This window comes from Gavialis gangeticus, unplaced genomic scaffold (assembly GCF_001723915.1).
Source record: "Gavialis gangeticus isolate Ggan-Ray unplaced genomic scaffold, GavGan_comp1, whole genome shotgun sequence".
Classification (NCBI taxonomy): domain Eukaryota; kingdom Metazoa; phylum Chordata; order Crocodylia; family Gavialidae; genus Gavialis; species Gavialis gangeticus.
The window spans coordinates 73,988,974-74,002,654 of NW_017728992.1; the positions used below are offsets into that span (position 1 = coordinate 73,988,974).

At 44.5% G+C, this 13,681-nt stretch overlaps 1 protein-coding gene across 4 annotated transcripts in view; it reads right to left on the reverse strand.

The window, feature by feature from the left end:
* CNDP1 (carnosine dipeptidase 1) overlaps window positions 1-13,681 on the reverse strand; it is a 70,445-nt gene that overhangs the window by 36,973 nt on the left and 19,791 nt on the right. For all 4 annotated transcript variants that reach the window (XM_019524377.1, XM_019524369.1, XM_019524350.1 and 1 more), the window contains exon 2: window positions 4,281-4,397. In XM_019524377.1, coding sequence (XP_019379922.1) covers window positions 4,281-4,397 — 117 coding nt within the window. The remainder of the gene's footprint in view (window positions 1-4,280; window positions 4,398-13,681) is intronic.

A 13,681-nucleotide genomic window follows, 5' to 3' on the forward strand; every position in this document is an offset into this window, starting at 1 on the left:
ATTGTGGTGCATCAGAGGACTGGGTATCTGATGGCAAAGATTGGGGGCGTAACTTCCATGCCTGCAAGGGGCATGCTTAGGGGCTAAGTGGCCCTGAGCCCTTGAGGGGCTAAAGCTACAGTCCCAGGACCTAGGCAGTGGGACCCAGTCAAATTAAAAGTGAGCCAAGACCAGGAAGAGCTTGGGTTCAGATAAGGACCTACCCCAAAACTTCCATCCACCTCCTGGGGGCTGCCTCCCTTCGAAACTATAATGTCAAATTGTGGCAGGCAAGATAACCTTGAGGAGGAAAGGACCCAGAGAGTCCAGAAGAAAGGGTGAGGAGGTCAGAGCCCAGTGGTGAGTCAGGCTGGGAACCTTGTCACAAACATCCTGGTTGCACAAAGTCAGTTTTTTCAAATTTGCTCCCCATGTCCATGTGCTCAGGGAGAACAGGGTGTGACAGTAAGGAGAAGGGGAAGGGGTTTCCAGGGGATAAAGGTGGGGGGAAGCAGAGGGCAAAGGGGTACTTGACCCTCCAGATTTATTTTCTCTGATGTAGCAGTGGGAGGGGAACAAATTAAAAGCAAATGTCCAATAATCCGATTCTATACCTGGAATATTATAACAAAATTGAAAACTTTTCAACATATATGATCTAATTATTGGGGGGTCATTTAATCAGGGTCACCTTCTATTCAAGTAAACACTGTATTTAATGTCCCCAGTACACATCATGAGAGCGCACACAGTATTTATGTAAGTAGATTCCTTAAAGATAGGGGGTTTTGAGAGGGTTTTTTTTCCCAGGGTCCTTCCGTCTTTCATCCAGCAGCTAGGCAACCTGTTACTGTGGAATATAAAACCCAGCCTAAGAGGATGTAAAAAAAGATCTAATCAATGTTAAAGATGAGCATGCAAGTTCAATTTGCATCAGGTAACTGCATTTCACCAGAATTGTCTAAACAGTTCTCATCTAGGTTTGGAAATGTCCACTGTTATGGGGAATGATGTAAGTGCTCTTGATTTAATTCCCACAGAAATGAGTTTTTGCAAACCAAGATGTATTATTTCATAGATTTCATAGACATTGAGGCTGGAAGGAACCTCGGAAGATCATCGAGTCCAGCCCCCTTCCCCAGGGGCAGGAAGTCAGCTGGGGTCACAGGATCCCAGCAAGATAAACATCCAATTGACTCTTAAAGGAGTCCAGAGTAGGTGCTTGCACCACCTCTGGCAGCAGTCTGTTCCAGGCCTTGGGGGCTCAGACAGTAAAGAAGTTCTTCTTTATATCCAGCCTGAAATGGTCTTGCAGGAGTTTGTGACCATTTGACCTTGTCATCCTATGGGGCACTCTGGTGAACAGGCATTCCTTCAGATCCTGATGTACACCCCTTATATACTTATAGGCAGCCACCAGGTCCTCCCTGAGCCTACACTTTTCCAGGCTGAAGAGTCCCATAGCTCTCAGCCTCTCATCATAAGGTCTGTTTTCCTGCTCTCTGATCATGCATGTGGCTCTCCTCTGGACACTCTCAAGCTTCTCCACATCCTTTTTCAATTGTGGAGCCCAGAACTGGATGCAGTACTCCAGCTGCAGGCTCACCAAGGCAGAGTACAATAGGAGGATGACATCCTGGGATTTGCTAGAGAAGCATCTATGGATGCAAGCCAGAGTTTTGCTTGCATTGCTGGATGCAACGTCACATATTCATCTTGTGGTCAATCACGACCCCCAAGTCCCTTTCGGCCATGGTGCGAGCAAGTGTAGCACTGCCGAGTCTATAAGCATGCTGTGGATTTTTCTTCCCAAGGTGAAGTACCTTGCATTTTTTAGTGTTGAAGGCTATCATGTTTTTGTCCATCCATTTTCTGAGCCTGTCAAGGTTGGCCTGGATCACCATCCTGTCGTCGGGTGTGGACGCTTTATCCCAAAGTTTGGTGTCATCAGAGAACTTGGCCAGTCTACTTCTGACACCAATATCCACATCATTAATGAAGATGTTGAAAAGAATAGGTCCAAGGATGGAGCCTTGGGAGACCCCACTGGTCATGACGCACCACAATGATTGACTTCTGTCAACTACCACTCTCTGGGTCCAACATCAGAGCCAATTCCCCAGCCAGAGGACTGTGATGTAGCCAAGGCTGCGGTTGGCCAGTTTTTCTATGAGCTGATCATGGGATACCAGATTGAAAGCTTTTTTAAAAATCAAGATATATGATGTCAATCTCTTCTCTGTTGTCCAGGTGATATATCACCTGGCTGTAGAAGGAGATGAGATTGGTCAGGCAAAACCTACCCGCAACAAACCAGTGCTGGCTTTAACAGGTAACAATTCTCTCTCGCCCTGGCCATCCCGTACCATATTGAGCAGGGCCGTCCCTTGGGGCTGGTGAAAGACCGACGCAAAATACCTGTTAAGCAGGTTGGCTTTTTCCTGGGCATCGGTTGTCAGTTGACTCATATGGTTAAGCAGGGGTCCAATGTTACCTGTGCTTTTCCTCTGGCTCCCCACATATCTAAAAAGGGACTTTTTATTGTCCTTGATACGTGTAGCCAGTTGGAGTTCAGTTGCAGCCTTGGCTTTCCTGGTTCGTTCCCTACAGGTCCAGACCAGTGCAGAGTATTCGTCCTTTGGGGTAGATCCATCCTTCCATCCTTTATAGGTCTTTCTTTTTAGATGCAGGAGATCCTCTAGTTCCCTGCAGAGCCAAGGGGGCTGCTGTGCCCTTTTGCTGCCTTTCCTCTGAGATGGGATAGACACTGCTTGAGCTTTCAGGATCACTCCCTTGAGGAGCATCCACTCTTCCTGACACCAGCTCCCCTCCCCTTTGGGTCGAGGTCCCTTAGGGCCTCACAAACAAGCCTCCTGAGCTTGTCTAAGTCAGCTTTCCTGAAGTTGAGGACTTCTGCATTGCTGACTGACTTGCCAGCTTTACAGCAGATGGTGAAGGTGCTCAGCTCATGGTTGTGGTCACCCAGCTTCCCTTCGATCATTAGGTCACTTATTAAGTCATCCCCCATTGCCAGTACCAGGCTGAGCAGTGCTTTGCCTCTCGTTGGTCCATAGACTTCTTAAGTCATATAGAGCTTATCCACACATGAGGAACCTTTGTGACCATTCGGATGTGGCCAAGTGCTATTCCCATGACATGTCAGGGTAGTTAAAATCTCCCATGACAACCATGGACCAGAAGCACACAGCCTCAGCTAGTTCCCTGGTGAATTCCTGGTCAAGCTCTTGATCCTGGCTAGGTGGTTTGTAGTAGACTCCCACCATTGTGTCCCCTGTGTCTTGTTCGCCACGGTTTTGGTCCAGAGAGTCTCCAATCATCCCCCCTGGGTGCCAATGTCAGCTTGCAGGGATGCGTACCTTTCCTTGACAGGAAAGCTACCCCTGCCCCTTTTTGACAGGAAAGCTACCCCCACCCCTTTTTTCACATGATCTCTCCCGTACAGTGTATAGCCGTCTATACCCGTGGCCCAGTCATGGGTGGAGTCCCACCAGATCTCCGTTATCCCTACGAGATTGTAATTCTTTTTGTTTAGTGGGAGGACCAGTTCCTGCTGTTTGTTCCCCAAGATCCTGGCATTGGTGTACAGGCACATAAATGTCCCATTGGGAGCCCTTGCCTTTCCTACAGATTGCTCTGGGACTGGGGTAGGGGTGGGTTCCCTTGAGTGCCTTAGGCTGCTGGGTTTACAAAAACTGCTTGCAGTGGCAGGTTCCTGACCATTTCCTCAAGTTCTTCTCTTTACTCAAATTGAACCTTAGTTCTTTTAAACATACTGCTTCTGGAAAGGGTAAATAATTCACAGCCCGATAGAACAAGCTGCACACTTAAGAGAAATGAAATGAAACTTCACAGGGTTGAGGAAAAATAATTCTCATCCAACAAACTCCAACCCAAGCACAAGTGGCACATCTGCTTGGTAAGGTAGTGAAGGTGGATTGTCTGTGGTCTGCTGCTCCCTTTGATATATGGTTCTGGCTTGGTGAAATCTTATTGTGTTGACTTAGGTTTTGCAGCCCATCCAGATTTCCCTGTCTCATGGTACTTTGTACTACAGATCTCTGTAGTGTGGGAACATAAAGCACAGACTTTCCCTTGCTTAGATCCCCTGCATAGTGAAATGTGGCATTTCCAATATGCCTGAAGCCTTCTGGAATCATGAAAGCCTGCTCTGTATTTCCCTTTATAACATAAAACAAGGACGTAGCCTGAGGAACATGTATTATTAGTCTTTCCAACTTCAGTTTTACGTTATAGCTGTTTTACAACATTACATCTCCTACCTCAATAAATTCATTTTGATGATCGTCAATATACTGGAAAATCCGTGTTTCCAAGTCCAAGGAAGATGGGGACACTCTCGGCTCAAAGAGGAGCATTAGGGCAGCAATGGACAATATCTGTAAGACAAAGTCCAATGTATTAAAAGCACTCCTAAGCACATGTACTACACAGTTTTCCACTGAACTGGCAGCCACAAAAAACTGTGGTGTGATGGGCAAGTCAGTTGGTTTTAAAGTCCTATGACACTAGAAGAAAGCATTTATTTCATTTTAGCACATACAACATACATGAGACTCAGTCACATTGCAGGGGGAAAAAACCCAAAACGTCAGTGGGCTTATGGGTTTTGCACTTTCTGAATTAGGAGCAATTCTGAGAACCAGTTCTAAAGGTCAGTGTTTTATAAAGAGATATCCACTGCATCATACTAAACTGTGAAGCAATCTCAATCTATATGTTCTGCCAAAATACAAGAAAAAAAACTGCAAACACAAATACAAGCTGCCCAAGGGGATCAGCCTTTCCAAAGAAAAAAGCTTCTTCCTTTCCAAAAAAGAAAAAAACAGAACTGGGTCTATAATGTACATTCCATATTTTACATGCAATTTGTTTAAGGGATAACGTTCCTGATGGAGAAGTATATGAAGCAATAAATAGCTTTTGTGGATGATTAAACACTGGGGCAAAGCTGAGACATTTGATAACTACAAAAGTCATTTATTGCTCATATACTCCAACTGCCACGAACATTATTTCTTGACAAGATGAAAGAAGATTTAACAAACCACAGCATTTTAAAAAATATTTTTCTTCAGGGTTTGACAGTTCTCCTCCTGCTGCTTCCTCAGTGTTTCTGCTGTTGTGTCTTTGGGAGTTAGGTTAGTAGGGCTTGGAGGGTGAGGCTAAAATCAACAAACTTGTCAGTTTGTTTGGAGCAAGGCCAGGGAAGGTGGGGAGCAAAGATGCTGGGGTTAGCAAGAATGAACCATGTTGCCAAAAATGTATACTTAAGTGGTGAACGCAACATATGCAGCAGTGCACCCTGTAATTTTTTTAAGTTTGGTTTCTGTACAGGGAACTCAAAGATGCATTCCTGAATGTTTAGTCAATGGCTATAAAAACAGTTTCAGCAATGCTTGGAAGTGAAGCAAGATGTAGCAGGTCAATATGACAAAGAGGAGGAGACAAAGGCAGAAGAAAGGATTAAAAGAAGGACTGTGTGGTAACATAGGTAGGTACCTGTTGGACAGCCTGATAGTTCCAAATCTCTTTTTTTTCAAAAAACACAGATTAAAATTGTCCAAACACAAATGTTATACAGGCTTACAAACTTTCAGCCAAAGTTTTTATTGGCAGAAGAGAGAAGGCAAGAGAATGTGAGATAAAAGAGGAAAAATAAAGAAGAGCCAAGTTTTGAAGGCTCTTGGAGTTGACCAGAAGCCTCTTAAAAACTGGAATCTAAGTAAAAGACTTAAGAGGGCGTGGTATGGCTAGAGCAATGGCCAGAGATGACAGCTATCTCAGCTATGATTGGGTTTAAGCAGACAGGCTTGATAGCCAAAAAAAAAATCTTTTTTTTTTCAGATGTAGTCAGACTTCTAGGTCTGCTCAGGGTTTTCATATGGGCAATATGTCTAGAATTTAATTAATCTGCAGAGATTGGAGATTTAATGCCTAAAGTCAAACTTCAGCCAACGAGTTTCCCTGATCTCAAAACCAGGAAATTCAAACTATCCTGGCAGCTTCTACATATTTTCAAATCCTCCATGGAAATGACAGAAACTATTTTTCATGGATAGCACACTGCGACTTTCCATAGAAGTGCAATGTACTGAAAGTAGGTCTGTTGGGCTGTCAAGGCAAGTGGAGTGCAGTCGTTTCAGATGGATAGCAAGCTCTAGACACCACTATTTCTTCAGTAGTTTAGTGAAGAATAGATCTTAGATAGTCATTTGGAATGTACATATACAGTCTAAGCTACTTAAGATGCCTGTGTGTAATCAGGCAGCCTTATAAATTACAGAAATGATACTAGCCATTTGCCAAATCCTTTTCATTTCAATATTAAGAGGCACTGTTTAAAACCCATGTATGTATCCTTGCTGGTTCCTGCAAGAATAGCCTGCACTCAGCTCTTGCTGCCTGCTGTCACCTACCTTACTCAGAGTCTGTCACAGCCTCTGCTCAACTGCTCGCACCTCATTAAGGCTCTTTACCATGATTCTCAGATCAGTTTGGCTTTAATAATAGCCTTGAAACTAACAGGGCCTAGTAGCCCCAACAATGACAAATAATAACACAGCACTGAGATCTGCTGAGACCAACTGAAAGAATTAGCTGTCCACCATGCAAGCTGCATAACTGCCAGATAAGCTCTCCATCCGCAGCTTAAACTGAATCAGTAAGTTAGGGGAGCTAGCTTGGTGATCTAGAATCAGGATGGGAATTCTGCCTGTACTGAATATGGGTGCAGACTAGGGCTGTGCGAAACAGCACCGATCCGCTTCAGCCAGCTTTTTGATGGAACAACGTTTCGTTTCGATTCAAAACCGCTGTTCTGTTCAGTTCCATTGAAACAGTTTTGCTGCTTTGATGCTGTTTCGACGCTGTTTCGAAGTTTTGCCCATAGGCTATAATGGGGAAGCTTAAACCAGCCTATAACTTTGTCATTTCTGGCCTTATTTTGATGAAACTTGCAGAAATGGTAGCTCCTTCTGAGGGCATGAAGACTGCCACGTTTCAAGGAGATAGATGCAGGGGTTTCAGGGAAACTGTACCTCAAATTCTTGAAAGCAAAAAACTCATGTCACGTGTATGTGTTAAGCCACAGCAGGGTCAAAACTGCAGGGGTGGTAGCCCCTACTGAGGCAACAAAGCCCGCCAAGTTTCAAGGAGGTAGGTGCAGGGGTTTGGGGGAAAACTGCACCTCAAGCTGCGGACAAGCAAAACTCGTGACAGGGATGACCCTGTGTGTGTTAAGATGCAGAGGGTGAAAGCTGCAGGCCTGCTAGCCCCTGCTGAGGCCACGAAGCCTGCCAGCTGTCAAGGAGATACGTGCAGGGGTTCTGGGGCCCTAAACCTCTGGCTACTGACAGGCAAAACTCGTGACATGGCTGGGTAACTGTGTGTGTGTTAAGGTGTGCCCTCACACAAACAATGCCGTCTTTAATGCAGTCTTTCCATCCCTCCCCCAGAGCACTGGGATTGGAAGAGACCTTAGGAAAGGATGACAGTCCCTGGCCAACTACACAGCCAATAATGAGAGTGGTCCTTCCCCCACTTCCCCCTCCCTCTCCTTACTTTAGCCTGTTTCCCTGCAGACAAGCCCAGCCTGAGCTTTGAAACTTGAAACATTTTGAAATTTTTGAAACGTTTCAACTTGCCTCATTTTGTTTTGAAGCTCTCTGTTTTGTTTCAATTTTGCTGTTTCAAGCTTGAAACAAGTCAAAACAGTGTCGAAATGAAACTGCCGGTGAAATTTCGCACAGCCCTAGCACAGACTATAGCTAAGTTTACAAGATAGGGTGGCATTACCAAATGTAACATTCAAATAGGAGATTGTAACATATTATAACACTTAAAACATTGGCATCTGAGACATTAGAGTAATGCAAACAACTGGAACGGGGTGCCTGAGAAATAGATTTAAGCAAGGTAACGACAAAGGATGTATTTTGTTTAGAATGAGGTAGGGTCATGTCGCATAATAGGCGTTGGATTGTTATTGGAAAGCAGGGGAAAAGAAAGCATAAAGCAGGGTAAGGGAAGGTATGCTCCAGGAATTTTCTTGCTTATTATTCAAGGGAGAACCAGAAATAGAACAAGCCAAAAAGAAAAAAAAATATTTAGTGATTTTAAAGTGTAGATTTACCTCAAGTGCCAATTAGAGGAGTAATTTCTGCTATTTAGAAAAGCAAAACCCTAGAACTCTTGGTTTGGAGATTATATTTTTTATTAGATCAACTAAGAAATTGCAGAAAGTTATCTTCTTCTTTATCCTTTTTTTGGTGATTTCTTAGTTGGTCTAATAAAAGGTATCATCTCCAAACCAAGAGTTCTAGAGTTTTGCATTTCTTTTTGTCTCAGACCAACACGGTTACCAAATACACCCCTTCTTCTAGTTAATGCATTTTTCTTCAGATAAAGAAAAGCTGAATACTTCTCCCAGCAGGTGGAGCTAGTCAGCCATTCACAGTGTATAAAAATTCTATTAATGAGCTCCCGTAACAGAAATCTGGAATAAAAGCAAATGGAGATAGCGAAGAGTTCTTTGAAAGAAGCATTAAAAAAATGCCAGGGAAAACCCAAACCCCTCTCAGACAACTTACTGAGAAGTGAGTGATGGAGGCTATTTAGTTAATAGTTTGGGGGTATTTTGAACTTTGGGACAAACCATCCACAAAGCAGTTCTGCAACTGGAGAGCAGGGCGTGGGGAGGGGGAGAAGCTAGGGCAGCAGCCGCAGGCAAAAATAGCTGCTACCACAGCTGCCAGCCAGCCACACCACTGCTGCTGCCAGCAGTGTGGCAGCTGGCACTACTCCTTGTGCTGCTACTGGCTACGGCATGGAGCTGCCCTATTATGCCTCTGAACAGGAGTGGTGCAAGAGATGGGCCTAGTCTGAAAGTCCAAATCTGAAACTCTCCCTCAAGCCCTGGGTATGAAAAGTTCAGGAGACATCCATGGTTGACATCTGTCTCAGAGTGCAAGCCCCACACTCTGAGGCAAAAGTACTTTTGAACTGGAAATACTATTCAAGACTTGGGGCACGGTGTGGGGGCAGTTTCTTAAAATGGAAGGGATTAAAATCAGACCCACAGGAAACACTGAGAAGGGGGATGTTTCTTTCCAGAAGGGCTGTGGCTGAATGAAGAAGCCGTCACCATTTATTTTGGAATATAAGGAGACAGAGAGCCTAAGAGAGGCTTTGGCTATAGATGAGATTTTCTGTCAGATGTGAAGTCACTATAATAAATGTCAAAAAAGTTTGAAAGCTAGTGTTCAGTTTCAGGTGTCCTGAACAGGAAAAGAAAATTAGCTTGTACCCATTTTGTTCTTTATGATACTTCAAAGGCAACCCAAAACTTGATCTTTATTTTTAAAGGCTTATTTTTTTGGTTATTTATTTCAGTCACTCAGTTCTTATCCGCAGAGGGAAGATGTTGCAAGTCATGAAATTCACGACCAAGGCTCCCAGGTCCATGACCATGACCACTGCCACAATACAGAAAAATAATAATATTTTCTTTTCACCTTTTATCCAGTGATCTCAGAGTATTTTTCTACTGTTAACTGAGCCAATCCCACAACAGGAAGGGATGGTAATAGTTATGTTTTTACAGGTGAGAAAGTGAGATACAACACTTGCTACTTGACTAAGGTCATTTGGCAAGAGTGGCAGGAATAGAACCTAGTTCTCTGACCAGAACAAGCCTTAAGGGTGGGCAACATGGGTGGCCACCCAGGCGCCACGGTCAGGGAGGCGCCACGTGCATGCACACAGCAGTGCCCAGCCCCCCCGAGTCAGCAGTACTGCTGCAGGCAGAGGTAAGTGGGCAGGGGTGCGGGTGCAGTATGGCAAGGAGGCAGAACTGCCCGCTCAGCCCAGCCCGCCCCACCTGCCTCTAGCTGCTCCTCAGAAGGAGCCAAGCTGGGCTGTAAGGGCAGCTCTGCCTCCATGCCGGATTGCACACCATGCTCCTGCCCACCTGCCTCTGCCTGCAGCAGTGCTGCAGACTTGAGGGGAGAGGGTGGGCACCATTTTCCTTAAGGCCAGCTCTGCCTCTGACACCTAGTCATTTGGGACCACATTGCCTTTAAGTTTTCTGCTACTTCATGAACTGAAGTGAGATCTTCTGTTCTGGCCCCTACTATTTCCTATAGTTTAGTTTTCTTTTTTTTTTTCCCTGCTCAGTAACATCCACTTTTGAGTTTCTGCAACACCAGCTCTATCCTTGCCCCCTCCAAGATGTGTGTCACAGCCAGGTCTGTTCTAGAGAAGATTTTCTAGTATTCTGGACCTTCTTAAGCATGTTGGAGGCCCCGGGTGCATACTGTTTAGGGCCCTCCATGCATTTATTCACAACACAATTACAGCAGTGATTGCGCATGAGCATGCATGAAAGCATATTTGGCACTTGGCTAATTGCATATATAGATTTGGGTATATGTATGTATGCTCATGAAGAGAACCAAAACTTTTGGTGGGCCTGAAGTTCACATTCTCTTCACGGTCACATATTGCATATGCCTCATTCACTGCTGACTATTGGTTCTTGAGGCTTTGTCCCGGTGAGCTTGTGTGTTAAGATGGCACTGCTAGTGTATTATACCCCTAAACCTCAGGGTGCAGACTCAACCTTTACTGCCAAGTACGCTTTTGCCAGTATAACTTTATATGGCATTGGAAGTAGGGGGGAATGAAATAAACTGCATGAATTAAAATAATCTACATGAGTATTTTTGCCATCATACAAATGGTGAACATATGCATGCATGCACGCACTACTGTTTAATCAAAAATAACAACCTTGGAAAAAGTTTGCCATACATGTTGCCACAATACTGCATCAACTCTCTGAAGCATAAAAAAGGTTCTTCAAAATATTCATCCACTGGCACAAAAGGCCTACCATGCCCACTCACAATATATTTCATTCCTTAATTTCCATTAACCTATTTTTTTTCTTCATTTCAGTAGCACGTCAGCATCTATTTTAACTGCTTAGGGCTTGCATCCTTTATTTCTGACACCATAATAATGATAAAACATGGTACTTACATGGTGTTTTAGAGCACAGCACTTTACAAGCAATTGGCAAATAGTATTGAAAAGTACTTATTCTTATTATTGTTATTACTGCTACTATAAGCAACCATTATGATGCTATTATTATTCAGCGCAAAACCCTGTTCCCATTCAGTGGTGTTTTACCATTCATAAAAACAGCCAGTAATTTCCATTTACTTTCCCTTACAGCCCAGTTTCAACATCTTTTGTTTACCTTTAACTGATCTAGACAAATTAGAGGATTATTTACTGGGTATATAGTGCTTTAAAAATATAAAAGCACCTGTGATTAAGTACCATTTAAAGTGAAAAATGTCCCAATTTATAATGCAAGGATTAAAGACTCTTTTATTTCTGAACAGCAAAACCTTGTTTATTCTAATTCAGTGAAAAATGTCTTTACTGTATCATTAAAGATACTGCTTAATGTCCTAGAGGTAAGCAGTCATCCATCAGTTAGTTGCAGGAACATTGTTCTGTATAGTTAAGACCAAATCCCTTGCTTTTATCTCAGGGATTCAGCTGTAACTGATGGAAATTTTTCAATTAAATGATTTGTTTGAAAAAAATAGCAGAGTTTTTATGTTAAAATGTTTCACTTTGGTTTTGTTTTTAGTGGAATCTGAAAATTAAAATAAATATTCTCCAGATTCAGTTGTAAACTTTTTCTCTGTCTTCCTCTTACAACTACTGCCAGTGATGTATTGGGCCATTGAGGGCAAAGAAGAAAGGGAAGAAAGAGGGATCTAACAACTAAAACTCTGTCCACTTCTTAAAGGAAAAGATCTGGGGGAAAAAATCATTCCCTTTTGAAACCTGCTAAACAGGATATTGAAAGCTCTTTGCAAAACGTCTTTAATATTTTTCAGTCTCCAGAGTCCAGACTTTGGGACTGTAGCCATCTAGATCAGATCAGGCCTGGCACAGATTGGCAGTAGCATAACTGAGAGCTGCTTATGATCGGGGCTGCCGCCCTGTATGCCACCTTTTTGCGGGGAAGGGCACGGTGGAAGGCAGGCACGTTGATAGGTGTCACTGCAACAGCAGCTGACCACACCATAGCCATTGGCACTGTGGCAGCTGGCACTGCCCCATGGGACACAGCAAACCTGCGATGCTTCTGTAGATTGGAGCACATTGCTGTTTTGGGATGACTCTTATTTTCTGTGTTATTACTGCATACATTTAATAATGCAGTTCAGTATTACCATTGAACATGGACCTAGAGACTCACTTGGGCAAGATATGAAATCTTGCAAAAAAACCCTGTACAAGGTTACCTAATGAGCTCAGATTTTGCACAGGAAAATTAGAAGGAGGGCTCAGCAGTGCTTTCAGGATGCATGTGTGGTGAATGGAGAGTGCATCTGTAATAATTTCATGAATGTGACCTACCTGTGAGGATAGTCAGGTGGCAGGTGTTCCATGAGGTAAGTCCCATACCCTTCTCAAATGCTACTCTGATCCCTTTCCTGTGCTCAGTCTGCTGCTCTGCTTTCTGTTCCCCATTCTATCTGCTGCTGTGTTCCCTGCTCTCTCCCCTATCTGCCTCATGCCATGCACAGAGACTGCCCATGTCACTCGTGGTACACATGCTGCAGGTTGACCATCCTGACATTGTCAATCCATAGATAAACTGGGGCTACAGGCCAACCCCACTTAACGCGGTTTCACTTAGTGCTGTTTCGCTATAGAGCTTATTTAAAATTCATGCCCAATTTCCATAGCGCTGAGCCAGTTTCATTATAGCGCTCAGTGAAGCAGCAGCAGCAGCAGCAGGAAGCAGTGAATGGCAACAAGTGGGTGGGCGGGCATGAGCTCAGGACCACACTGGTGCCACTGGGCCAGGGCCAGCAGGGGCCCAGGGCAGGGCAGTAGGAGCAGGGGGCCTAGGCTGGCACATGGTGCCGGAGCACCTGCTGGGCACTGGGGGGAGGGGGGGGGGGAAGTGGGGGCTGCAAGCAGCAGCAAGTTGGGGGGCAGGCATGAGGGCAGGGCCCCTGCCAGTGCCAGCAGGGGTCCAGAGTGGAGCAGCAGGAGCACGGGGCCTGGGCTGGCACATGGTGCTGGAGCAGCTGGCGGGGGGTGGGGCAGGGGGAAGAGAGAAGCAGTGCCGGGGAGAAGCAGTGAGTGTGGGGCCCCGTGGTGCCAAAGCCAGCAGGAGCACAGGCTGTGGGCTCGCATGTGGGGCTGGAGTGGCCAGCAGGCAGGCAGAGGAATGGAGAGAAGTGGAGCAATGGTGAGAAGCTATGGCAAAAAGCAGCAGTAACCAATTATTTCTATTTACATTAATGCCTATTGGGAAGTGGGTTTCACTTAATGCAGTTCTGCTTAATGCTCAGTTTTCCTGGAGCCAATTAAGAGCGTTAAGTGGGGGTTGCCTCTATGGAAATAAGCTTCAATGTAGAGGGATAAGTTTAAGAAGGAGTTGTTAGGAAGAGCAAGTAATATATATACTGCTGCAATGCTTCTGTAGATTGGTGCACACTACTCTTTTTGGATGACTTTTATTTTCTGTGTTATTACTGCATACATTCAATTGTGTGTGTGTGTGTGTGTGTGTGTGTGTGTGTGTGTGTGTGTGTGTGTGTGTGTGTGTGTGTGTGTGTGT